The sequence below is a fragment of the Calidris pugnax genome, unplaced genomic scaffold (assembly GCF_001431845.1).
Source record: "Calidris pugnax isolate Ruff unplaced genomic scaffold, ASM143184v1 scaffold29, whole genome shotgun sequence".
Lineage (NCBI taxonomy): Eukaryota > Metazoa > Chordata > Aves > Charadriiformes > Scolopacidae > Calidris > Calidris pugnax.
The window spans coordinates 2104646-2131369 of NW_015090768.1; the positions used below are offsets into that span (position 1 = coordinate 2104646).

Genomic DNA, 26724 nt, shown 5'->3' on the forward strand with positions numbered 1-26724 from the left:
AGTGACAGGCTCCTGATGGCAGCAGCACGTGTAGCATCTTCATGTGACATCCACAGGTGGGGCGGAGGGGAAAACAGTTTTCATCTGTTGCTATGGAGTCATGATTAGCTTGTGTGTCTTCAGAGCCTGCCGAGGAGAAATGAAGGCTATTTTCTTATATAGATGTCATGAAATCAATCCTTGCAGAATTTCTGGAGTCAAAGGCTAAACAGGTTTGCCTGAATACCTTCTGTTACTTGATACACAAATAAATCTAGCCGGGAGACCTAAAATGAGTGTCATTTTTCAGCTGGAGCTGATGGCAGAAAAATTACTCTTTAGTCTCATTTGGAATTGTTTACGTGCACAGTAACATAACAAAAGTGTCTTAAATAAAACGCAGCAATTATCCTCACAGAAAATGAGTCTTAGAAAATTAAGCAAAAAAAAACCAAAACCAACCAAACTTCCCTTATTGCAAAGGCTAGTGACTTCAGAAGAAACTTTTCCCTCATTCTCTCCAAACGCTAAAAGAAAACCTGATGTTCTTCTTTTAAAATGTGTCTGCCTCTAGGTCTTTGGCACAGGTTTACTGATGGGAGGGCCGGCAATCTATTTAATGACTGCATTGACGTCAATAGCATAACTGAAATACTTACTAAGATGCATGAGTCCAACTTTCAGGGGGTGTGTGTTCCCAGGCAGGCGCAACACACGAAACGGACTCTCGGCAGGAATGAACTACCCCCGGAGAGCAAGAAACAGATCCTGGACATCCCCAGCACGGCCCGGGGCACGGTCACCTCTGCTCCTCTGGTCTCCAGGTCACTTGTAATGTTTGCTTTGAAACGGACTTTTAATTTCTCCAAGCAGCAAGAACCACTTTACCAGCCTTAACTTTCCCCAGTCACATCGTTAAGCTGATACCTGCCTGATTTCTTTTACAGTTCTGCTTAGTTTCTAAATAGTCCGCATCCTTCTAGCACTGCATCCTTTAAGAATAATATCTGTAGGTGATATGTAAGCCTACAGCACCACTGAAATTACTGCACACAGTTTACACTCCTCAGCTCAGCTGTTCAGTCACACACAGCTCCTCTGGCACACTTGTGAAAAGCCTGAAACACCACATCTACTCGACTTGGACAATCTGTCCCAAAAATCAAAAAGGCCAGATCTTCAGCCAAACTCCCAGCAGACCAACAGAATTCCCAATGAATCTTCTCTTTTGTACATGCCCAGAGCCATTCTCCGCACGCCAAGCGGAGGAAGTGTGGTGCAAGAGCACCAGCTCCATATTAACTACTTGGGATTTATTGGTATTTGTGACCGAGAGCTGACTTTGATGCTTGTTAACTCCTCCAAGAAGTCGGGGCTCTCGTTAGCACAAGCACCAGCATTATCCAGTCTTTTGTTTATGCTTTATACAAATGTTCGTGCACGGGTCTGTGTACATCTTACACCCACATACAAAAAATGAAAGAGTACAAGTTTTGAGTTCGTGTAAAGGCATGTGAGAAGTGCAGACAAACGTGCAGATGTGCAGGAAAGCAGAGGCTAAGGCACAAGCAAGAAAAATACCCATCTTTCACCCCCCCATCCCCAGAGAGGAATTTTAACAAAGCTTTAATCCCATGAGCCCTGAAAAGCCCGTGTGCGACATATCCCGAAGCGCTACATCCCCCCAAGCCTCAGGTTGCAAAGCAAATCAGCTATATTCTATTGCTAGGCGTATAATTAATTGTGAGGACACACTATAATTATGCAGTGTTGAAAGTATCCAAGGGGCACTCGGTTGCCTGCTCTGGAGAAAAGTTTCTGCAAACCCCCTCACAGCTCCTGAGTGCGGCAGCCAGTGAAAGACCATTGCATTTAGAGGGAATTAGGGCCAGTGGAGTAAATAACCACGGAGGAAGGAACAAAACTAAGCAGGAGCCACCAGACTGAATCAATTGGATTGATGGGTAGGATCTAAAGGCCTTTCACTGATGCCAAGGGAGGAGAAGGCTGAACCGGGAAGAGAAGGTGCCGATGGATTCACTGAGCTCAAGGTAACACGAAGGTCAATGACAGTAACCGTGGCAGAGGCCACCTTTGAAAAGAAAACAGCAATGGGAATAGGAGAAAAACGTCACAGACACTCGTGTGACGTTGTGTTTATTCTCTAACTGCTGCCCAACTACCTTCTCTGCACCAACCACCAAAGTCCTGGCCCTGCCCTTGTGCTCCGTAACGCTGCCCACTGCTAAGGAACCTCCCGGTCTGAAGTATTCCCATTACCCTTCCCAGCTCTGAAGCACAGCAGCTAATTAAGGATTTATGCACTTTTTGCTTGGGCTTCATATTTCCATGCTACGGTTTCTCAGTTAATTCATAAAAGCAATTTTGTTCGTGCCTGTGATCCGCAGTTATAACAAAACAACAGGAAAAATCTGCCAGATTTACCAAAGCTGATACCAAGGACAAAACACAGGATGTTCAATACATATTCCTCTTCCTTTTATGGCTGTGTTTCTAAGGTTAAGAAAGCCCTGAAATTCAGTGTGACATCAGTATGGGCTTTGAAAGCACTTTGTCCCCTGACAAACCCGGCCAGAATTTTTCACGCTTTCAAAAAAATGAAAACAAAAAAAAAAAAAAAAGAAAAGAAAAAAAAAGAATTTCATAATTGTGCTGCAGCTCACTCGTGTCGCCACGGGCCTGGGTCCTGGGTGATGCAACTCCTGGGGAGTCCACAAACCACACGTTTGGCTCCTCTGGCTTCGAAACAACTGACAAACCCCGCACGGTTCTAGCGGCAGCGAACAGCTGGCGCGTGTCCCTTCCAGCGCAAACCCCGAGTGGAATTTGCCTCCCCCCAGGGTAATTTTATTAATGTATGCTACTTTGCTTTAAACCCCGAGTTCTGTACTTTTCACAACAGGATATAAATCACTCCACTAATGACAAATAAAAGGAGACATACACGAGGCGCTCACGCTGATGTCAATTAATTGATCGGGGTAAAATCTATGAATCAATGTGTGACACGGGAGAGCTAAAAATCAGCTAAAACACAATCCCGAGCTTTGCCGGCTAACCAATCTAGAGAATATAAACACATTTCACTTCAAAACACATTCTTTTATCTAGAGGGATGTAACGCAGCCTAGTCCCAATCAAAACATTACTGTTTCCTTCTCCAAAACTTTCAGGAAAAACACCCGGCATCCTTTCAGACACAGGAGCCATTGGCACAGAACTGTAAGTGTTCCGATAGGAAAATCTCTCCTTCCTTTCATAATTTCCAGATCAGAAGCCATCTAGGGAAAAAAAAAAAAAAAAAAAAAGCTGCAAACACTGAAAAAAATGTTCCCCTAAAAAATCTTTGTTCTTGCTGCATTTAAATGGAAACTTCCTTAGAAAGTAAATGACCACCATTGTTTTCTGCTTTGCTGAAATGAGTTATAATATGTAAGAACGGATGGAAATAGGTAAAGGAAGGGAATCACCCAACTGGTCAAGGCAACTGCTGGACAGAATGCCCGTGGCCTCCATGTCAGGATCAAAAGAGGAACCCAGAAGGCACTCTGGGCAGCAAAGTCGGGAAACAAGAGGGGAACCCAGAAGGCACTCTGGGCAGCAAAGTGGGGACAACAAACGTGACAGGTAAATTCACTGAATTTCACTGAATTTTCACTGAATTTTTAGAGTTGGAAGGGACCATAGAGATCATCTAGTCCAACTCCCCTGCTGAAGCAGGATTGCCTAGAGCTAGAGCATGTTACTCAGGAGCATCCAGGCGGGTCTTGAAAATCTCCAAGGAAGGGGACTCCACAACCTCCCTGGGCAGCCTGTTCCAGGGCTCTGTCACCCTCACCGTGAAGAAGTTTCTCCTCATATTTGAGTGGAACCTCTTATGTTCCAACTTGTGCCCGTTGCCCCTCGTCCTCTCACTGGGAACCACTGAAAAGAGACTGGCTCCATCCTCCTTCAACCCTCCCTTGAGATACTTGTAGGCATTGATAAGGTCTCCCCTCAGCCTTCTCTTCTCCAGACTAAAGAGTCCCAGCTCTCTCAGTCTCTCCTCATAAGGGAGATGCTCCAATCCTTGAATCATCAGAAGGGTCCTGGCTTATGAGCTAGGAGAGCACGAAGTATGGAAGTCAGTAGCTGCTCCTCAGGAGCGCTATCAGGCTGTTGGTCCATCTTCCTTCAACGTGTCAGAGCGGCTGTCCCTCCTCGGCCAGCTCCCAGGGGTGGGATGGTATGGCAGATGCAGTGCCTTACACTGGCCAGGAAGGGATGGCTTCAGCCTAGAGACCAGATCCTGCCAGAGCTGGTCACATTCGTCAAGAAAAAATAATCTGAAATGGAATTTAACCAAGAGCCCCAGGTGTTTTCACTAATAATGTCAATATGGGCTTTGTCATGTAGGAAATAACACAATTTCCTATCAATCTCAAGACTATTTCTCATTCTTACCTACAAACTGTCACGATTCACTTAGGTTGTAATGATACAAGTCCCATTTTATGTTTCATTTGAAGACTTCACCTAAAGTCTGTTAAGTTACACGGCCAAGAACTCGTTTACTCAAGGGGCCACAAATCCGGCCCAGAGTGCTCTACAAATTCCACAGCCCCTTTTGTTACTGAACAAAAATCCACAAATGGCTCATTTCCACATCTGGACATTTTCATTTTTTTTTTCCACAGCTCAGGTAAGATGTTACTATAATTTATTTTAGCTATATCCATCTATCCACATATAATTACTAGCACTGAAACATTAAAAACCATGAGTCAGGATCACAAGGTTAAAAATGCTGCAAGTTGGATTCTTTTCAGTTGCCTTCTCTTTTTGAGCTTTGCAGGATAACACAAAACTTGCTCTACAATTATGTGCGTCAGACCCTTCAATCAAAAAGAAAGCTGAAATTTTCATGTATTTAATTTATTAGAAGCTTGGGTTAGCTAAAAAGTAACGAGTACGGCTCACGTTGGCAGTAGTGTAGAAAAATATCCACAGAGTGTTAAAAAGTTGAAAGCAATTGTTTCCACAGAAAGCGTTAAGAAAATTAATCTAAAAATTCCTGGAACAGAATTCTCTCCTCATTATTAGGCTCTGTAACCTATATAAACAGATCTATGGAAAGGTTATGAAATTTTCCATTATTTTCTTCACACAGGCCACAAAATCAAAGTCTTGCTAGAACAGATTTTTAAATAAAGTGACGAGTTGCATTCCTGCTCGCAGCCCTGACTCACCACTGCTCACAGAGAGGGAGTGAAGGAAAAGGCGCTTCAGACCGTGTTGACCAGTTTGGATTCTGCATCAGAGGTTTCCACATGCCACTAATGAGTTTTGAGGAACCTCATCTGGAAGTCTCCAGAACTATACGCGTCCCCAAAAAGTAAATAATATACAGCATGAAAAGGAATGATAGTTCGTTACCCAGGCTTCACACACACTGTAAAAATTAAGTTTTATTAGTCCCTCCAAGCACGTAATTATTGGAAAGGCTGAGATTAAACCTTACAGATGGGCACTCCTCCAAATCTTATCTCCTTCTCCGTGGGAGTAACCTTTCAATTAGTGCAAGCAGGGCCAGCTCCGCTCCTCAGAGGGGTCCCACAAGCGCCCAGCGCTGCGAGGCTAAAGCCAGGTGTGAAAATAGCAAAACCTGTCACAAGCAGGTTGCTTCTGCTTCCCATTTTCAGCATTTCACCCTTCCTGCTCCCAGCCTCTGCTCACTCAGCTCACACTGCTGCCCACCCCACCTCGCCTGGGCACCCCAGGGAGATGCTGAGTCCCCTGGGGAACCCCTGGCTCGCCCACCCTCTGGTTGCTTCGCTTGGTGTTATCCTCCACCCTCATGGTAGCCAAACCCGCTGGCATTTGCTGTGGTCTCTGACCCGACACGAGGGTGAGGACAAGGTGACCGAGGGACACCACGTGCAGGGGGGCGAGCAGACGGGGAAGAAGATGGGATTAGCCACACTCACTGCCTTCTGCTCTCGTTCGATTGCTAAACGCAGATTTCAAAAGACCACAAGCAAACAACGAAACAAACAACAACAACAAAGCAGCCCTTCCAGGGAAGCCTAATAAAATCAGAGGAAGTTTCACCTGAGAAAGGTTTTTTGTTTTGTTTTAAGATTGCAATTTTTACATAGATCACATGGAAACAAACTGAAATAAACAGGATAAGAAAAAAAATACAGCTGTGTCTGAGCCTGTTCAAGGCCTGTAGGCTGGGGCTTGTCCAGGCCTGTGCAGCACAGGGACTCAGAAGAACAGCAGTCACTGTGGCCATGACTATCAAACCAAAATCATGTTTGCCTTTTACGCTAACACACAAGGATAAACCCAAACCCCAAACTATTAAAATAACAATATTTCGGGCCTGATGGTTCCCTTGTATTTGGTTTCGCAACGTGCAGGGGGGCGAGCAGGCAGGGAAGAAGATGGGATTAGCCACACTCACTGCCTTCTGCTCTCGTTCGATTGCTAAACGCAGATTTCAAAAGACCACAAGCAAACAACGAAACAAACAACAACAACAAAGCAGCCCTTCCAGGGAAGCCTAATAAAATCAGAGGAAGTTTCACCTGAGAAAGGTTTTTTGTTGGTTTTTTTTTTAAGATTGCAATTTTTACATAGATCACATGGAAACAAACTGAAATAAACAGGATAAGAAAAAAAATACAGCTGTGTCTGAGCCTGTTCAAGGCCTGTAGGCTGGGGCTTGTCCAGGCCTGTGCAGCACAGGGACTCAGAAGAACAGCAGTCACTGTGGCCATGACTATCAAACCAAAATCATGTTTGCCTTTTACGCTAACACACAAGGATAAACCCAAACCCCAAACTATTAAAATAACAATATTTCGGGCCTGATGGTTCCCTTGTATTTGGTTTCGCACGAGTAACCCAGAAGAGCCCAGAATTGCAGCAGGGGGAGAGGGCAGAGAAGCAGCTCTCAGTAAAAGGATGTGCAATACCCTCATCTGCGTTTGACCTCGCAGGAGATTATCAAAAGCCACACACGTACCTTGCAGGTTAACTCTGGAGACAGGGGGCTGACTCGTTGCTGGGGATCTCCTAGGAGAGACAAAGAATACTCTATCAGTGGGTATTATTTTGGCATTTCAAACCCCGTTGGCAGCTCAACCTGCCAACTCCCACAGTTAAAAAAAATCCTTTTTCATTCGCACAAAGCAGCCCAAAACACTTTAAACTGATTTGGCAGTTAATGAGCGGCATCCCTATATCTGTTAGGAAAACCCAAAGATGTTCTGTCCCCTGGCTAAGCACACGCACACGCTGAAAAGATGGTACACCAGGAAAGATGTGTCATCATGCCACCCTGCCTTGGCAACTTCCCACTCAAAATACGCCTGGAAGTCAGCAAGGGCCAGTCTCTGTGGCTGAAGAGGGTCGGTGGGTGCCCCAAAATCAAGGTCTTCTCCTGAAAAAGCTTCTTCCTACAAGGCCTGGACTAGAGCCTGAAGTAATGTCAACTGCTACCCCAGTGTGCAGGCTGCAAGGCAATGCCTTAGGTAAGGTGAGAAATGTAGGGCTTCAAATCCTGCAGTTAACGCTTCGAATTGCAGCGGGAAGCACGTGAAGAAGACACTGCAACCACTAGGGTAAGCTCTGAAAGAGCTGAAGGACGGTTTTTTGACTTGGAGCAACAATTTCATCAGAAAAGCCTGGATTTCAAAAGGACCGAAAGCTGTTTGAAAAATTGGCTCAAGTCAAGCAAACAGGGTCTGACTGGAAAAAGGGTGCAGCATTTCGCCAAATGTCAAAATATTTCATTGTGAGATTTGCCAAATAAAACTGTTAATTTTTCAAGCTGAAACCATAATGTACTTGGGGAAGAGAGAGACTTCTTTTTTAAAGAAGTTAAAAAGAGTTGACACCGAGATCAAGATCCTTCATTTTGGATTGAATGCGGTAATTCAGGCTGACCAGAAATGAAACTTTGGGCTTGAGCTTCCCTAAGAAGTTTTTCTGATACATTTTAACTGAAGCCAGATTTCCCCACACTCTCTCCTGGCCAACCTCCTAACCCTAATTTTTTTTTTTTTTTTTTTGAGTCAGCCACTGAACTGAAGCATCCATTATTTGCCAGCTCTCCTTTGAAGCTGAAATCAAAGCAAGTCAGCGACTCAAATTCTGCTGCAATTGTAGCTCCGGGGGGTTCTTCAGAAGTGCTCCAGGAAGGCCTCGCTAACCAGGTAAGGTCTGTGTTGGAGTAAGGCAGCTCCAGACCCTTGTCCCCAGCCTCCAGACCTGCTGGTGGGGCTCCAAAGCCTGCTCATGAGCTCCTCTGGAGCCCCATTTGCCAACTGGGCTTTCAAAGGCCGGGCTTTGCCGGAGGGAGCTGCGGGACCCAGATTCTTCGAAGGGTTCAGCACAGGGCGCACACGTTGGGCGCCGACTTCTCCGCAAATCTGCCCCGACCTGCCTCTGCTGAGCCTTTGAAAAGCCAAATCTCCAAATCTCGAAAAAACAGAAACTCCCCGACAGGGACACCACGCTGCGGGCTGCGGCGCTTCCAGTATCTGGGGGAGACGTGCTCCCAGGTATCTCCGTACCCTGCGCTGAGTTGCACAGACATGCCCTGGGGGGGGACGGGGGGACCGGGGAGGGATGAACTCATATTCAGTAGGGTATTCCCCCGCCGCCGGAGCCCGCAAAGGGAACGGCACCGCTCCTGGCATCCTTGAATTACGTCCCAGCCGTGCCCGTCCTGCTTTCTGTGGCAAAAGAGACCCAAAGATCTGGGTTTCGACAGCTCTGCCCCTTTCTCAGCCCCCCACCACGCTCAAGGGCACGGGGCTCCCTCTCTCTTGCCCGTGGGCATTAAGAGGAGCAGGCGCCGGATGCTTTTCTGACCGTGTCCTGGGCCGCCTCTGCCAAACTCCAAACCCATTAATCATACTCTCCTCTTTTCCAATCAGGAAACTGCCTTAAAAGCCCTGACGTTAAAAGTCCGAAAGTTATGACTTCTCGTTGTTTTTTTTTCCCCCTCCAGCCCTTCACATTCATATTTTCCAGCATTTCTGTAAATATGTGGGACAGCATCCTCTTCTTCTCTCTCGGCCAGGAGGGGTGGAGGAGGAAAAAAAAGAGGGGAAAGGAGGGGCTAAAGAAAAGCGGAGATTCTCATGATCCCCAGAGCAGAAGTTTAAGTAAAATACCACATATCATGAGACGTATGATAAAATCATGAGCTGGCAGCAGGGCTGTAACCCAGCAGAGCTGTTTGGAAACTGTGCGGGAAGCTCCGCAGCGCCTGGAAGCACATTCTGCCACGGACTTGGATGTTTGGTATATAATGGTTTAAACACTTAACAACTTCTGCTTTGGCCGGGCAAATGACTTTATACCTCAATCAAATCTGGGAATGTTTTCAAAAGGACACTGCGAGATGCCTCTGTGTCCTACAGGTTACGCCCTCGCTTCCTTCCGGCCCCATCCAATTTCAGATTCCTCATTAGGAACCGCTGAAATGCTTGAGCTGTTCAAAAAAGAAAAGCTTAAAAAAATAAAAAAAAATAAAATAAAGGAATCTATTTCAGCCATCTGTTTTTCTATTAACCTCCATCTTGGAATGCAGCGGTTCCTTCCGATCAAAATTTGCAAACAGAAATCAAGGGGAGGAAAACCTCCTGCCCGGATAAAATGTTGGGCTTTTATGTAAAGTACTGGATTTCTTCGGAAGGCAGAAAACAGAGTCCACGGTGGGCACCCAGGCGACGCCACTCAGGCATGCAGCAAGCCCACGGCACCCCAATGGATCGGAATTTTGCACCTCATTCCTTGGCTCCGGGAGCCAGCGGGACACTCGGAGCGAGCAACGCCTGCCAGTCCCAGGGTGGGATGGGTGGGTGCGCATCCGCCGTCGCCAGGAACGAATGATGCTGGTTTCACGCACAACAGCCCCCCTGGGGCAAAACAGGCCAGAAAAATGACGATGACTGGCTCCTTATAAATAGCTGTGGGGAAACGGTGGTTCCGGACAGAGGTGTAAAAAGGGATTTGTTGGATTTCTCTTGTTCAACAGGTAGAAAAAAACAACATCCTCCTCTTAAGTTCAGAGCATCGCCTTCCCCATTGAGTGCAATTACAGTCTCAAACAAAGCAAAGTAGGAACGAAGCACAGGATGGTCCAAGTTACAGGACCCATTGCCTGCCCTGCTGGGGAAACCCTCACTGTCCCCACAGCCTCATGGCTGGGGTTTCCCTCCTTGGTGTCTACCCTTTGCCCATGAATGTCCCTCTTGTGAAACGATGGTGGAAATACAGGGCAGCACCACAGCTTGACCAAACACCAACAATATCTCTGTTCTAGAGACCATGAAGTCTTGTGAGGAGCAGCTGAAGGAGCTGGGTTTCTGTTTCAAGCATGGTCTGGAGACCGTGAAGTCTTGTGCGGAGCGGCTGAGGGAGCTGGGGGTGTTCAGCCTGGAGAAAAGGAGGCTGAGGGGAGACCTTCTCGCTCTCTCCAACTCCCTGAAAGGAGGGGGTAGCCAGGGGGGGTCGGTCTCTGCTCCCAAGGAACAGGCCATGGGACAAGAGGAAATGGCCTCAAGTTTTGCCAGGGGAGGTTCAGATTGGATATTAGGAACAATTTTGATGCAGAAAGGGCTATTAAGCCTTGGAAGGGGCTGCCCAGGGCAGTGGTTGAGGCACCATCCCTGGAGGTGTTTAAAAGCTGGGTTGACATAGTGCTTAGAGACATGGTTTAGTGATGGTTTTTATCAGAGTTAGGCTGATGGTTGGACTAGATGGTCTTAAAGGTCCCTTCCAACCCGGACAATTCTATGATTCTATGAGGCTACTCATAATTGAGTGGAACTTCCCATGTTCCAGCTTGTGCCCGTTGCCCCTCATCCTGTCGCTGGGAACCACTGAAAAGACTTGGGGTCCATCCTCCCTCAAACCGCCCTTTAGATACTTATTAAGCATTAATAACGGAAGACGTAGTACTTTAGATGTAATAATGTAGACGTAGTGCTGAGGGACTTGGTTTAGTGGTAACTTGGCAGTAGTAGGTCAATGGTTGGACTTGATGATCGTAAAGATCTCTCCCAACTGAAACAATTCCATGATTCTACGGGCACTTAACGAACTGCATGGGCTCAACGGTTGGACTCAATGATCTTAAAGCTCTCTCCCAACCGAAACAATTCCATGATTCTACAGGCACCTAAAGAACCGCATGGGCCAGCCAAACCCCATCACAGGGACACAACACCCCCAAAAACACGTTGTACCCCTGCCTCCACAGCCTCGCCATCCTTTCCCAGTCTCCCCAGTCACCCCCACCAGTACCCTCCCGGGGTGACGGAAGATGGCGGCGACCGGCCGGCGGGCTGCGCTTTGGCGCCCCCTGGCGGCCAGCCCAAGTGACAGAGCGGGCCTGAGGCAGCGAGGCGGGAAGCCCGGGGCCGGTGGCGACCGAGAAGGGTCGGCGGCGACCGGGTCCCCGGTCGCCGCCGACCCTTCTCGGTCGCCACCGGCCCCCAGCTTCGTGCGAGCTGTAATGGAAGGTCAAAACGATGGGCTTACTTGTTGGCGGTGCCGTGCAAATTGGTGAGGAGGGTGAAGTTATTCCTCACGCTTCGTAGGCTGGCCAGCACCTGTGAGGGAGGGCAAAAAAGCGGAGAGGTTATCTTCGCCCAAAGGTTGTAGGGTGTTACGATTATTGGGGATTTTTTTGTTGTTTTTTTCTTTTTTTCCTCAATTTGAGAGGCCGACTCACCTGGGCGAATGGCGTGACAATCAGGTCGTCCCCATGCCTAGGGAGAAATGGAGAAAATTCACCTCAGAAAATTCACCTCAAACAGGGCACCATTCACCCCAAAAAGAGAGCATTTTACAGAGGGAGGTTTACCTGGCAATGAAAAAAAAAGAACAAAAACCCAACCAAACAACCCAACGTTAACCCATGCGGCATTTATTTAACGCCGCGTAACATTCTTGTTCCTAATGGAAAGGTCTCGCAGGGTATATATCCAAAACAACCCGGCCGGAGCGACTGTTCGGAGCGGTAACACCAGGCAATAAAAGCCAGGAAATTCAAAAGTTAAGGCAGCACGCTCGCCCCGCGGTGGAAAAAATAACATAACGGTCCGGGGAAAGGTCAGCTTTGAATTTCCTGGCTTTTGTTGATCTCTGCCACAGTCTTTAATGTTATTCAGACGCCGGGGTTTTTGTCCGGCCGTTTTCATCATGGAAGATTTGAGCAGAAGTTCTGAGAAAAAGACATTGTCACTGTCAATATGAGCCTCTTTTTTGGCGATATTATATATAGCACGTGTGCGTATATGAAAAAAAACAACAGTGTGATTTACCTCATCGAGACATGGCAGGGTAAAGCCATTGCTACACGGCATACACCTGGTTGTGGCTGGAAATTTTGGTAGATTTAGATTATATCTTAGAAAGAACTTCTCTGCTGTGAGGGTGGTGAGAGCCTGGCCCAGGTTGCCCAGAGCAGCTGTGGCTGCCCCATCCCTGGAGGGGTTCAAGGCCAGGTTGGAGGGGGCTTGGAGCAACCTGGTGTGGTGGGAGGTGTAAGTCTTGTGAGGAGAAGCTTAGAACTAGATGATCTTTAAAGTCCCTACCAACCCAAACTATCCTGTCATTCTATGATTCTAAATCCAGGCAATCCAGTGCAGCTGGTGGTGGACTCCCATACCACATACTTACCATGGGAACCTCTAGAGAAGCATCTACCAGCATGGGACACCTTCTAAGGGTTATTCTCCCTGGCTGTGCTGCCACAGAGCATGGCCACTCATCCAGACTCAGGTATCACCTGAGTGCTGTGTCCAGTTTTGGGCCCATCATAACAGGAAGGACATTGAGGGGCTGGAGCTTGACCAGAGAAGGACAACGGAGGTGGTGAGGGGTCTGGAGCACAAGTCTTGTGAGGAGAAGCTGAGGGTGTTCAGCCTGGAGAAAAGGAGGCTGAGGGGAGACCTTCTTGCTCTCTCCAACTCCCTGAAAGGAGGGAGTAGCCAGGGGGGGTCGGTCTCTTCTCCCAAGGAACAGGTGATGGGACAAGGGGAAATGGCCTCAAGTTGCCCCAGGGGAGGTTTAGGATGGATATTGGGGAAAATGTCTTCCCCAAAAGGGTTGTGAAGTCTTTGAAGAGGCTGCCCAGGGCAGTGGTGGAGTCCCCATCCCTGGAGGGATTTCAAAGCCGGGCAGACATGGTGCTGAGGGACATGGGTCAATGGTGGTTTGGGTAGTTCTGGGTTGGTGGCTGGACTCGATCTGAAAGGTCCCTTCCAACCCAGACTATTCTATGATTCTATGAGGCTACATTTCCATTAAAGTTGACCTTGACATTGACCAATGTCAAACCCAGGTCAGCGTTTAGATGCCTGGCCCCCCTGAGCCGGGGCAGGGGGGAGCCTTGATGCCCACAGTAAATGGACACCTCTAGCTGCAGGTCGCCATGAAACTGGGGGAAAGGAGGGTGCTGGGCACAGCTGGACGGGGCTCTCCCCACCCCAGCACAGCTGCCTCCTCCACTGCTGGGAACAGGGGGCAATTGTTAAAACCCACCATTTACACAAAACGCGGTATTTGCATAATTTGGAGTGGTTACTTTGTCTCTGGTAAATATTTACTATATGTTGACTAACAGGGAGGGATATTCTCTTTCAGGGGAATTCTCCCGGTGGATCTCGCTAATATTTAGATTTCTATTTCATGACAAAACTTGTAGGGCTTTCATAATAGTTAAACTCTCTTTTTATGAGCACTTTTTTTTTTTTTTAAATAGCTTAATGGTCACTTTAAAACTTTAAACTGTGCTTTTGAAAAGAAAGGGGCTGCAAATCCCGGACACTCGTTTAAGCTCCACGCTCTGTGTTGTATTGATCCTCTCAAGCTCAGCCATCTGTCCTGGCTTTCTGCTGCCTTTTCCGCTCCGTTCCAGCGAACAACCCGTGACAGAAAACAGGATGGGGAAGAGTAATACTGTAAATATAAGGACGGTTGTATTTCTATTGTCCAGGCTAACGGAGTGTTTGCTACCTGCTTCAGAAAAAGCAGGGATGATGTTAACCAGGCTCTGAATACGCACGAGTAAAGTATAATGGAGAAAAGAGAGTGCAGAAAATCACACCAAGAGCTGGAGTGACAGAGCCCAGGGGGACAGGGGGCAGATTGCAGTAGTCTCTGCCCTGGGCCCAGCCTGGGCTTTACCCTAAAGTTAAACATGAATTCCCACCTGGAGAACTAGTACCAGGAAAGGTAATATTCAAAAATTCTCTATTATTTCAGGGTACGGATGCGAATGCTCTTCTGCTAAATTATGGGTAAAAGGGGGATATTTCAAGGACGGGATGGGGAGAGGGAAGTCAGGGGAGGTTTAGGATGGATATTGGGAACAAATTTTACAGTGAAAAGGTTGTGAAGCCTTGGAAGAGGCTGCCCAGGGCAGTGGTGGAGTCCCCATCCCTGGCGGGATTTCAAAGCCGGGCAGAGGTGGTGCTGAGGGACATGGGTCAGTGGGGGTTTGGGCAGTGCTGGGTTGGTGGTTGGACTCCATGATCTGAAAGGTCCCTTCCAACCCAGACCATTCCATGATTCTATGAAAAACACCCGTCTTGGGCACTCGTGCTATGAAATGTGAGCACCACCCATAAGCTCCTCTTAAACAGAGCCCAGAGGATTACAGGAGGCCACGTAAAGCTCTTAAGTTACTGTAAAATAACGATGTCAGCTGAATTTCTGCTTACTGTTCGCTTGGGAGAGAAGAGTTGCGGGACATGGTCTTTGGTGATAAGTCGTAGTCGCTGTCGGAGCGGTAGAGGAAGGACTCCCTGCGCTGGCTGTGGCCTGGAAACGTGGTGTGCAGGACGAGGCCCGAGGAGGAGCTGGCCTGTGGGTCCAGCGGGCTGCGACCCGGCGACGGGCCATTTTCCACATCGAAGCTGCAAAGGAAACACAGGCCACGTGTCACCCGCACCTGCCAAAAGGTGGTTTTTTCACTTTACGCGTCATCTTTGCGTCACCCACACTGTGTCATCTGCTCAGGACAGGAGTCGCAGGCCTACATTCATGGAGCCTTTGGCTGGTGTATCTCTCCCGTATGCAAGCAGGACTCTGCATTACCAGAAAACATTTACCCTGGAGGCTTCTTTCCTGTCTACATCTGCTCCCTCTCCCTTCGGTCTGGATCTCTCTAAGCTCGGCACAGCTCTCAGCGTGAAGAGGCAGCAGCTGAACACCATCACCCAGCTCCGCACCATCACCCAGCTCCACAGCTCTCCCCACGCCTCCCCCCCAACCCCGGCTGCAGCTTTGATTTGCCAAACCCCACTCCAAGCCTTCTACAAGCGTCACAGGGACTGAAGATGTCATGAAATGCCACCACCCACCCTGTCCACAACTCTGGAAATCCCGTGGGACAGGTTGAGGGCCTGGCAGTTCTGCCAGCTGGAGGCCCAAGTCTCTTTTTTGGCCATAGTTCACGTCTTGGCCACCGGGGATAGGAGTTCAGTGAATTTCAAACAGCCTGGGCTGCAAAATGGAAGACTGTTTAAAAGATTTTTTTTAAAAAGCCCCAAACCTCCTGTCACCGTTTCCATTATACACCCACTTTCTTAGGGTTTCGTAACTTGGCTGCTGCAACTGGTGGCTGAAGTCACCCTGGACACTTTAGCAAGTGACACCCCTCATAAACCCTGAAAATAAGCAGGTTGGCCTCCTTCGCTTGGGCATTTGGGTCTGATATAAATACCAGATGTGTGACCGTGTCCCGGCGAAGCCAAGCGGAGCACGGGCGCGTTCAGTAGGAGTTTTCTTGCCTTTGGAAGCCTGAGGCTTCATCTCACTTGCAGCAAGAGCCGAGTTCTCCTACCAGGGCATGTACCTCTCCCCATTCCCCGTGTTCTCCCAATTTGCCTCCGCTTGCAAAATGTTATTTCAGACAATTCCCCTACTGTGACTCCGTGCGTACACGCAGAGATTCAATACGGGTCCACCAAGGGATAAATGAGAAAGGGAAAACACACACCAAAGACGGCAGAAGGGAACCACAGGTCTTGGAGAAAATCACTGAAGGTGCCATCACTGAGCTCGACCTGCATTATTTAGACAGGAGGCTGCAGAGAACAAAAAACCAAGCAGGCTCAGAACGAAGGCAGCCTCTACCCTTCTCAGTGCCCTGACACCCTGAAGCCTTCAACCTCCTGATCAGGAAATCTGATTAAAATCCAGATTTTATGGCGTAGCATGTCCATGGTTCCCTGCATATTGTCAGGAAGGATGCAGAGCCGGGGACAAACTCCCACCATTTAAAACCTGGGCACCAACTACAACCTCAGTCTTAGGTTCTGCAGAAGCATTTCAGGTTCCTGTATAATAAAACTGATTTTTTTTTCCTGGAGAAACACCAAAGATGCAGGAGGGGGACGCAGGAGCTGCCCTGGAAGCAGCAGTGACGGTGAAACACAGGCTGCCAGCCCTTCCTCACCCTTTTAACTTCATAAAACAACCACCGAATCACAGAACAATTTATCAAATATCAGTAATAACACTTTGCGTGATTGCATAGTTTGCTCGAGCAGTTGTATTTATAACATAAATATTTCTTTTCAGTTGTGTGGGTGCTCAGACAGCTATTTTTGATGTCTCCAGAAACTACTTTCTGGGGTGGAACAATAAAAGGCTTGATCTCCAGGCAGTTACTCTGTTCCTCATGGCTGCAGTAGAGGGTAACTGCTTTGCTCTCGTGTTATTTGGTCCCACAAGAATTAAAAAAATGGATGGAAACATGCATTTAATTGATGCAATTAAAAAATGCGTAAGCAGCAGCGCGAAGATTTTTAGATTACTTGGAGATGCAAAGGCAGGGCACCAGTCTCACACACTACGCGCTGGAGGAGATTCTTTCAAGCATTTACTTACCCAACTGCCTAAGTACATCTTGAAACTGGTAATAGCTCAATTAATATTATTTTCTTTTACTCTCTATTATCCGCTCTTTTACCAATGACAGCTTGAGTACACTTTATTTGTAGCCACAAAGTAATCAAGAGAAGCAACTCAGCTCTGTAACTATGGCATGTACAAACAACAGCCGGCTGATAATTAATCCATACCTATTCAGAAAATTAACTCTGATTAGTCAAAACATTCTATTGCCAACCCTTCAATCGAGAACATTTAGTTTGCTGACACGAATGGAAATGCATCAATGAACTACATCTGAGCATTTAGCTGAGCTTCTTCAGGCTGTTTGATACGGTACCTGCTGCTCGCTGGGCAAAAATTAACACAGAAGGTTTAAAAAGTGTGGAAGAGGTGGAGGGAGGGAGGGAGGTGGGAGCAAGGCTGATGAGGGGATCTTCTGCCTTTGGAACCGGTTTAGCAAGAGGGGAACTATCCACCAAAGATCTGGTTTTGCATAGCATACCCTTGGGGACCTTCTAATGGACCTGAAGGGGACCTACAGGAGAGCTGGGGAGGGACTCTGGATGAGGGAGGGGAGCCCTAGGAAGAGGGGGAAGGGTTGGACCCTGAAAGAGGGGAGATGGAGCTGAGCTGTGGGGAAGAACTTGTTTGGTGGGAGGGTGGTGAGAGCCTGGCCCAGGTTGGCCAGAGAAGCTGTGGCTGCCCCATCCCTGGAGGGGTTCAAGGGCAGGTTGGAGGGGGCTTGGAGCAACCTGGGCTGGTGGGAGGTGTCCCTGCCCAGGGCAGGGGGTGGCACTTGGGGTGGCTTTGAAGTCCCTTCCAACCCAAACCACCCTGTGATTCTATGGCTCTAGTGGAGCATGCACAGCTTCTATGCCTTGAGGTAGGTGGAAGATACTCAAATCCTCTTCACTTTCCCTCTTGTAACACAAAAAATAACCTCTCTCCTGCAGAAATTCCCACCTAAGTCCCAGGGTTTTTTCAATACCTTTGGAGGCCATGAACGTTTTTGTAGCCCAAGATGGAAGAAGGGGCCAGAGGTGGAAGAAGGAGCCCCGATGCTCTGTGACCCCGGGTAGAGGTTAAACCTTGGTGAAGGCAGAGCTCCTCAGGAAACAGTTTGCCTGAACCGTGCAAGTTTTCCAGATTTCTCCAGCACTTGTGGCTGACGCCGGGCTGGGCCGGAGACACTCCGGCTGCCTCAGGGAGAGGCCCAGAGGAGGTGACGCCCAGCTTGGGGTGTTTTGGTTGCCTCCAGCCAGCTCCTGGCCTCACGCTGCCCGTCCTCCCCGTGCCAGCGCCCGGCACCGCGGGTCACACCAACAGTTAATCCAGCTGGAAAGGCTTTTTTTTTTTCCCCCCTTATTTCCATAAGTTCAGCGCTGCAGCCACGCCAGCCCCCTCATCTGGCTCTCCTTCCTTGGGCCCAATCCAGCACTCGGCCAAGTGTGTGCTCAGCTGTTAACAGAAAATCTCCTCCCCCCCCAAAAAAAAAGTGAAAGCTAATCAGAATTTTGTAATTATGTCTACCAGGAGTGTTTTATTTTCTGGACATGGACAGGCACTCCTGAGGTATGGCTGGCTGGGCAAGGTCTTCACCGGGATGTCCAAATCCCCAGTCTAAACCTCTGCTGTCATAGCTTTTTAAGTCAAATATGGGACACTACCTCCCCTGGAGGACCCAACATCAGGAGAACGTGGCCTGAAATACATAGAGCAAGAGCTTAACCTTGTGGTTTTCAAATCTCTGCTGCACATTAAGTTCACCAGTTGCTCTTGGTCTGTACAATAGCCCATCCGGAATAATGTCCCCACAGGAAAAACATCTCCCAGACATTCAGTGAAATTGGTTAAGAATTGCAATTAGATTGTAAAGTTGCCCTCTCAGAGCTGCATTTTTCCACTAATTTTGTTCATTAGAAGCAAACTGACCAGCTCTGCTGGAAGAACTCAATCATCAGTGTGGCACCACATTCAGAGTACTCCTCAGGTTGCAAGGGTCCTCTCCAAAGTGTGCAGCACCCCATAGGCTCTGCCCAAGTGGAAAATAAAGCTGTGTTTGCCCAGCTAAAAACAAAGATGGAAAACTACAAAGCACCACTACAGTAACTTAAAGAAAACAAAAAGCTAAAATTTGCTTTGCAGTTTATCTTCAAACAACAGCACTCGCAGCCAAGACACCTCGATTGTGCAACAATGTTGGCCACCGGAGCACTGAAGCACTTGATCTGTTTATTCTCCAGTGACTCCTCCCCAAGATGTCCTACCAAGGGATGGTGGATGGAGTATCTCAGCCATCCACCACGATGTGCCTCTTCTTTCCCTCACCCTCTGCTCTGGACCCCAGCAGCTCTTCTGCACCAACGAGCACGTGGATGCCCAGCACGCTCAGGATGAAGTGGGCACTGATGAGATCATAAAATTGCATTACCTACACACAGAGGGTACAAACCTGGTATCTAAGGTCCCTAGCAACCATTCAAGATAAGCTACTCCATGGAGCACCTATGGAGCTACCTATGGAGCACCTCTCCTATGAAGACAGGCTGAGGGAGCTGGGATTGTTCAGCCTGGAGAAGAGAAGGCTCCGGGGAGACCTTATAGCGGCCTTTCAATATCTGAAGGGTGCCTATAGAAGAGCTGGGGAGGGACTCTGCCAGGAGGTGTAATGATAGGACAAGGGGAAACGGTTTTAAACTGGAAGAAAAAAGATTCAGATTAGATCTCAGGAAGAAATTTTTTAGTAGGGGTGTGGTGAAACACTGGAACGGGTTGCCCAGGGAAGTTGTGGCTGCCCCATCCCTGGAGGGGTTCAAGGCCAGGCTGGATGGGGCCTTGAGCAACCTGCTCTAGTGGGAGGCGTCCCTGCCCAGGGTAGGGGTGTTGGAACTCAATGATCTTTGAGGTCCCTTCCAACCCAAACCATTCTATGATTCTATCTCCTGTGGGAGAAGCTCTCTCTAAAAAGCATGCCCTGCTCTGGTCTGGATGGTTGGATGGTTGGTGATGGCGTGTCTGGAGGCCACCAAGGGCCTTGCACAGAGCCAAAATCTGGCTCCACAGGCTGGATGGTTGGTGACGGCGTGTCTGGAGGCCACCAAGGGCTTCTAAGGAGTCGAGCCCACTTGCACAGAGCCAAAATCTGGCTCCACAGGAGGAAAGGTGACAGTGTCTGTATGGGATGGGCATTTTTACCCACCGACACAACTCAGTGGCACAATCCCTGTGCCAGGAAACAACTGCAAATCCAAGACCTGACTGACAGACAAAACCCAGTCTCCTGAGGCCCTTCTGGTTTCACTGGTGGATTCAGGAACGTGCGATTCACGAGGGTGGCGAGTGACACCCCTGAGGCAAGGACATTCTCTGGGTTACTGACTACCTGAAGATGATGAAGAGGGGAATTTGGGGGACATGGAAAGCCACAAACCCAGGCTCTCCCTTCACTCGTTGGGATGCGAGGGAAGGTGGTGGCGGTGGAGGAGAGGAGGTGGTGGGGTGGCTGCAGGGCGACTCTCAGCAGGGAGGGAGGCACAAGCTAAAGGGCGGCCGCATCTCTCTCCATCTCCTTTGTCCCTCTGCATTTTGTTTTTTAATAAACCAGGATGACAGTCAAGTGAAGAGCGGGGAAGGAGACGGCAGGTGGCAGGAGTTAGCTGCAGCTCAGCCACCAGCTTTGGACCCACGATTTTAACAGGGTGAGGAGGAGAGGAAGTATGCAATGCCAGGGCAGGAGAAAGCACGCTCAGCTGCAACACACAGAGAGGTTTCACGCATCAGTCTGCAAAAACAAAGAAAATCCATAAAAGCATAAAACCCCAGCTGTCCAAATTCTGGAGTTTTAGAGTCATGACTGCCATTTCTCTACATTAATAACAACAGCAGTCCTTTATCACAGGGGGGGAAAGTCCAACCAAGCCTCAGCAGGCAGAGGGATCCCTGCTGTGGGATTCTCCAACGCCCTCACCCAGCTCCCTCCGTTGTCCATGAGGACCTGTTCCCATCAAACCAGTCCTAAAATCAATCCTAACCCAGCTCTGCTCCTTCCCACAGCACCACAACACCCTGTGGAAACACGGCAGCTGCCAAGGTGTCCCGGCAGAAGATCCTGCCTCCAACTCATCCAACAATTCAGCTTTCCAGCTCTTTGATCTACCTCTGCAAGGGGGTGTCGGCACGAAACTCTTTGGCGGAGCAGCAACAAGGAAGAGAGAGAGCATCGGGAACACGTTGTCCCTGGATTAGCGTTGCCCGCCAGCAGCCTTGGAACGGGGTAAGATTTGGCATAAAAACCAAAAAAGTACAATTGTGCCATGGTTTTCATGTAATTCAGAGTCATCTGAATAGTCCTTGCGAGTCCAACGGTTACCATGAGAGCTGTGCAGCCCCACGGTTTGTGTCTAGAGCCACGATGTAAACCACAGACACATTTAAGTCTATCAAACCAGGCAGGCTTGTGTACTTTTTTTTTTTGTTGTTTCTGTTAGGAGTTTACACTTTTTCTGAGGCTGACAGCACCGACTCTACAAGAGGGCTCCACCATCTGCTTCGCCTTCCTGGGCTCCTTCCTGAGGGCATCACTCCTGATCCTCTAACTACGGTACCACCTTTATGACGCTAGCAAATATGTTTCCAAAATAAGACTATTTCAGGAAGTTTGGGCAGACTCTGCTAATTATAAAGATCCTCTCGCAGTCGTTAGAGCCCCGCTTCTCACCGAGACATTCAGCTGGGGTTTTTAACACCATTAGCAATGAAAAATGCTGTTTCTTACATCTTCAGATCTGCACAGCCCCGACTGCTCCTCGCTGCTCTCTAATTTTGTGCACCTGTTTCCCATTATCCAAACAGCTTGCTGGTTGTTTTTTCTCCTAAATAATCTTTTACACGGAAAAGTCTGTGCTTGAAACCACCAGCACATAAATGAGACAGGATGGGACATGCTGGAGGACACCGACAGCTGACGAAGATACCCTTGGACCACCACAAGCTCCATGAGACCGACCACTCTCAGCACCAAAGGTATTAGTGCTTTTTTTTCCCCCCTCCTGACCTCCTCCCACCAAGGAGAACATCTTCTTGCCCTCAAGGGCATCTCAAAGACCTTCAGATCCCCCTGCCAGGTTTGTCCCTCGTGTGGCTCCTGACTCTTTGTCATCTCCATGCCTCCTGAAACGCAGCCAGCGCGCGTCACAGCTGCCTGGCACAGAAAACCCAGCAGCACGCACTTAAGTGTTTGCAATGTAAACTGTCATCTGCTGCTAAACATGTTATTAAGCCTCTGTGTGTATCACAAAGCAAAAATATATGTTTATTTGACTTTGCTATCTCTGAAAATAGAAGTTCAAGTCTTCCTAGCGGCTCTCTTGTTCAACAGGTACGACAGAGGTGGAATAACCAGAGACCCCGGCCACGGCCCGCAGTCATGGACTGGAGAGGAGGACAACCTGCTGTCATGGAGGATGGGACAGCTCTGGAGCCCTCAGCACTGGAAGGACATGGATCTTTTGGAGCGGGGCCAGAGGAAGCCACAGAGATGCTGGTAGGGCTGGAGCCCCTCTGCTGGGAGGACAGGCTGAGAGAGTTGGGGGGGTTCAGCCTGGAGAAGAGAAGGCTCCGGGGAGACCTTCCAGCCCCTTCCAGCCCCTCAAGAAGGGGGGCTCCAGGAAAGCTGGGGAGGGACTCTGGATGAGGGAGGGGAGCCCTAGGAGGAGGGGGAAGGGTTGGACACTGAAAGAGGGGAGATGGAGCTGAGCTGTGGGGAAGAACTTGTTTGGTGGGAGGGTGGTGAGAGCCTGGCCCATGTTGCCCCGAGAAGCTGTGGCTGCCCCATCCCTGGAGGGGTTCAAGGGCAGGTTGGAGGGGGCTTGGAGCAACCTGGGCTGGTGGGAGGTGTCCCTGCCCAGGGCAGGGGGTGGCACTGGGGGGGCTTTGAGGTCCCTTCCAACCCAAACCATTCTATGAATAGTCATGGACTGGAGAGCAGGACAGCCTGCAGTCATGGAGGATGGGACAGCTCTGGAGCCCATCTTTTGGAGCGGGGCCAGAGGAAGCCACAGAGATGCTGGGAGGGCTGGAGCCCCTCTGCTGGGAGGGGGGGCTGAGAGAGTTGGGGGGGTTCAGCCTGGAGAAGAGAAGGCTCCGGGGAGACCTTGGAGCCCTATGGGGCTGTTGAAGCAGGGCCAGAGGAGGCCACAGAGATGCTGGGAGGGCTGGAGCCCCTCTGCTGGCCTGGAGAAGGCTCCAGGGAGACCTTCCAGCCCCTTCCAGTCCCTAAAGAAGGGGGGCTCCAGGAAAGCTGGGGAGGGACTCTGGATGAGGGAGGGGAGCCCTAGGAGGAGGGGGAAGGGTTGGGCCCTGAAAGAGGGGAGATGGAGCTGAGATGTGGGGAAGAACTTGTTTGGTGGGAGGGTGGTGAGAAGCTGTGGCTGCCCCATCCCTGGAGGGGTTCAAGGGCAGGTTGGAGGGGGCTTGGAGCAACCTGGTGTGGTGGGAGGTGTCCCTGCCCAGGGCTGGGGGTGGCACTTGGGGGGCTTTAAGGTCCCTTCCAACCCAAACCATTCTATGATTCTATGAATTACCCTGCCTTGTGCTGCTAAAGATTGACTCCAAGAGCCAGAGTCCAAGGCAGAGCTCAGTGATGGTCCTCCCTTTGCAACCCAGGTCCACCTCTAGTTTTTTAAAGCCCTATTCAGTACGAAGAAGCTGCTGTGCCACCTGCCTGTTCAGCATCTGCCACAATTACTGCCCAAAACTCTCTGTGTCTTACACATCAGGTCTTGGAGCTGTTAATTCTCCCCGTGGCCCTTCTCTCACCAGCTCTGGTGAAAGCACCAGGCTGCAGATGGAGGCCATGCTGGAGCAGCCAACAGAGGATGGTCAGAAAAGTACAGGAGGGAGGTAAAAATGAGTTCGGATTTTCTTTTAGCATGGAGGGTTCCAAGAAGAAAAAAATAATCTAATCCTTTTCGTGTAGCTTGACGTTATCCTGTAACAAGCTAACATCATGTGGCTGTTAAAGTCCCCCAAAGAAGAAATCCTGAATTCTATAAACCAGTTGTTATTTTTCAAAATTCACATCCTGGGCTACTTTATCATCTCGCTACGGTTCACTGCTGATAATCTCTGGATTACTACAGATAAGTAGCTTGACGTTATCCTCTAACAAGCTAACATCATGTGGCTGTTAAAGTCCCCCAAAGAAGAAATCCTGAATTCTATAAACCAGTTGTTATTTTTCAAAATGCACATCCTGGGCTACTTTATCATCTCGCTAAGGTTCACTGCCGATAATCTCTGGAAAACACAAGGCACAGTCACCCTCTGGATTTTCACTTCCAGAGGCTGTTAAGTACGGACGGGTGTGAGCGTGATCACCCTCTGCACAGGCAGCAAAGCCCCTTCCTAAGGGCCTTCTCCTCCCGAAAATATTCTAATTACCAACCAATGGAATAGCTGCTTTTCTTCCTTACCACTGCTGCTCGTTAGTAACGAGGTATCAACGAGGTGTTACCCTCCCTTCCACAGCCCTTCTCCTGGCCTTGCAGGTGTTTCTGCCCAGCACCCTCTACCCGCTCACAGCCCACCAGGACAAAATCTGCTCCAGCACACGGGCTGTGATAAAGGACCCTCTGGGTCTCACCAGAGGGACAATTCCCACCTTGTCCCTGTAGGAAAGGTGGTGGATGGGCAGTGGCAGACCTGTGGCCGGGGGTACAGCACGGTGCTCCTCAGCAGACACCCCCTAGATTTTGGCATCACCTGCTCTGTGAAACCCTGCTGTTCTGCGGCGCTGGTGTTTATAATGAAGTTTTGGGACAGTATTTATCCCAGCCTGGCCTGGCCGTCGTGCTCTGCTCAGTGTCAGTTCTGCTTTTACAGCTGTGTTTAAGCACCATGACATTTTACAGGCTCTTTCCCCAAAACACAAGGCACAGATGTCGCCCTCCATGGAGGAGGCTGCCTGCAGTGGCCTGGTTTGTGTGCTGGGGTCCTCAGTGTGGGGCTGCAGCTGAGCCCGGTGCCTTCTTGGGGGGTGAGACCTTGGCCCAGGTTGGCCAGAGAAGCTGTGGCTGCCCCATCCCTGGAGGGGTTCAAGGCCAGGTTGGAGGGGGCTTGGAGCCACCTGGGCTGGTGGGAGGTGTCCCTGCCCAGGGCAGGGGGGTTGTAACTGGATTATCTTTAAGGTCCCTTCCACCCCAAACCTTTTTGTGATGCTATGGTTCTGGTGGGACTCCAGGACACCTCACAGCATTTCTGCCTACGGACAAGCCCTGCTCCTTGCCCAGAGCCAGCCTGGGGTGGGTAATTCCACCCAGCAAGTGCATACACAGGGTCCAGCCTCACATTTTCCCCACCAGAGTACTACTGGCAATAAAGGAGGAATTACAGTCATAAATTGCACCTTTTACCAATGCATCTTAAAGCATCTCCTACATCTATTAAGTGTTATCTGCACTTAACGCTCTTCCCAAAGCATATAAAGCCCTAATGGCAAACACGAGCCCAGCAGCACGGGTCTCAGGGGTCCCGTACTGCGAATGACCTCTGCTTCCAGCATTCCCCTCATCTGCACAGAACCAGAGCATCAGGAGGTTTATTTCCATCCTGGCCTCACAAAGAGGCACTTTTGCCTTTTCCAAGAGGCCAACAAGATCACGGTGAAGGCGCTCCACTCTCCAGCCTATGGGAAGCCACCAGCCACAAATCAAAGAGCTGTTCTCATCTGCTGTCAAACAGGCTGGAGACAGGAATAAAACCAGCCTAGTTTTTAACAAGTTGCAGGGAGCACAGATTTTTTCCATTTTACCCGGATAATCTGAACGGGGAGGCAGAGTCAGAAGATTTACAGGATTTCTGCACTAAGGTTTTAAACTCCCCTCAGCCCGTCTACAACACCCAAAGTCCAACAGGGGACACGTGGAAGGATGCTGCGCTGAGAAACGCACCAACCCTTTTCACTTGATTCATAAAATCATTATTTGACCTGGTTTTTGGATTTATCACAATAATTGGTATCTGTGTTCCCTGCCAGAAAAAAGGACAATAAAATACCCTACGATGGTTATTAAATCCTTTGGAGAGACAGCCCTCCCAAAAAGAATTAATCTGGTTGGGTACTTCAAAATTTCACTCGCTTCACATCTTCCAAATGTTTGCACTCTTCATCTTTTCTGTCAACAGGAAAAGACACTGTACCCAGCAAACGGCAAAGTACACACGGGTGTGATCTCAGGGGCAACCTCTTACAGCTCTTACTGGTCATTTCAGGCCCAGCAGGAGCTTCATAGAGTCATAGAGTTGTCCAGGCTGGAAGGGACCTCCAAAGGTCATCTAGTCCGACCTCCCCACAGTCAGCAGGGACACCCCCAACTAGACCAGGTTGCCCAGGGCCTCGTTGAGCCTCTCCTTGAATATCTCCAGGGAAGGGGCCTCAACCACCTCCCTGGGCAACCTGTTCCAGTGCTCCACCACCCTCACAGTGAAGAACCCTCTCCTCATCTCCAGTCTAAATCTGTTCCCCTCCAGCTTGAAGCCATTGCCCCTCGTCCTGTCACTGCAGGCCTTTCTAAACAGGTTCTCCCCAGCCTTCCTGTAGGCTCCCTTCAGGTGCTGGAAGGCTGCTATAAGGTCTCCCCGGAGCCTCCTCTTCTCCAGGCTGAACAACCCCAGCTCCCTCAGCCTGTCCTCGGAGCAGAGGGGCTCCATCCCCCTGATCATCCTTGTGGCCCTCCTCTGGACCCGCTCCATCAGGTCCATGTCCTTCTTCTATTGAGGGCTCCAGACCTGCACACAATACTCCAGGTGAGGTCT

At 49.4% G+C, this 26724-nt stretch overlaps 1 protein-coding gene and 1 long non-coding RNA gene across 3 annotated transcripts in view; one reads left to right on the forward strand and one right to left on the reverse strand.

Annotated features, from left to right (window-relative positions):
* The window catches only part of PDE4B (phosphodiesterase 4B), a 255754-nt gene that overhangs the window by 54659 nt on the left and 174371 nt on the right, over positions 1 to 26724 (reverse strand). For both annotated transcript variants that reach the window (XM_014937420.1, XM_014937430.1), the window contains 4 exons: positions 14733 to 14927; positions 11738 to 11774; positions 11545 to 11615; positions 7013 to 7062 (listed from right to left, as the gene is read on the reverse strand). In XM_014937420.1, coding sequence (XP_014792906.1) covers positions 7013 to 7062; positions 11545 to 11615; positions 11738 to 11774; positions 14733 to 14927 — 353 coding nt within the window. The remainder of the gene's footprint in view (positions 1 to 7012; positions 7063 to 11544; positions 11616 to 11737; positions 11775 to 14732; positions 14928 to 26724) is intronic.
* Positions 22114 to 24379, forward strand: LOC106885334. Its single transcript, XR_001411426.1, has 4 exons — positions 22114 to 22194; positions 22289 to 22453; positions 23688 to 23811; positions 24051 to 24379. It is a non-coding gene; the product is annotated as an uncharacterized LOC106885334 (long non-coding RNA).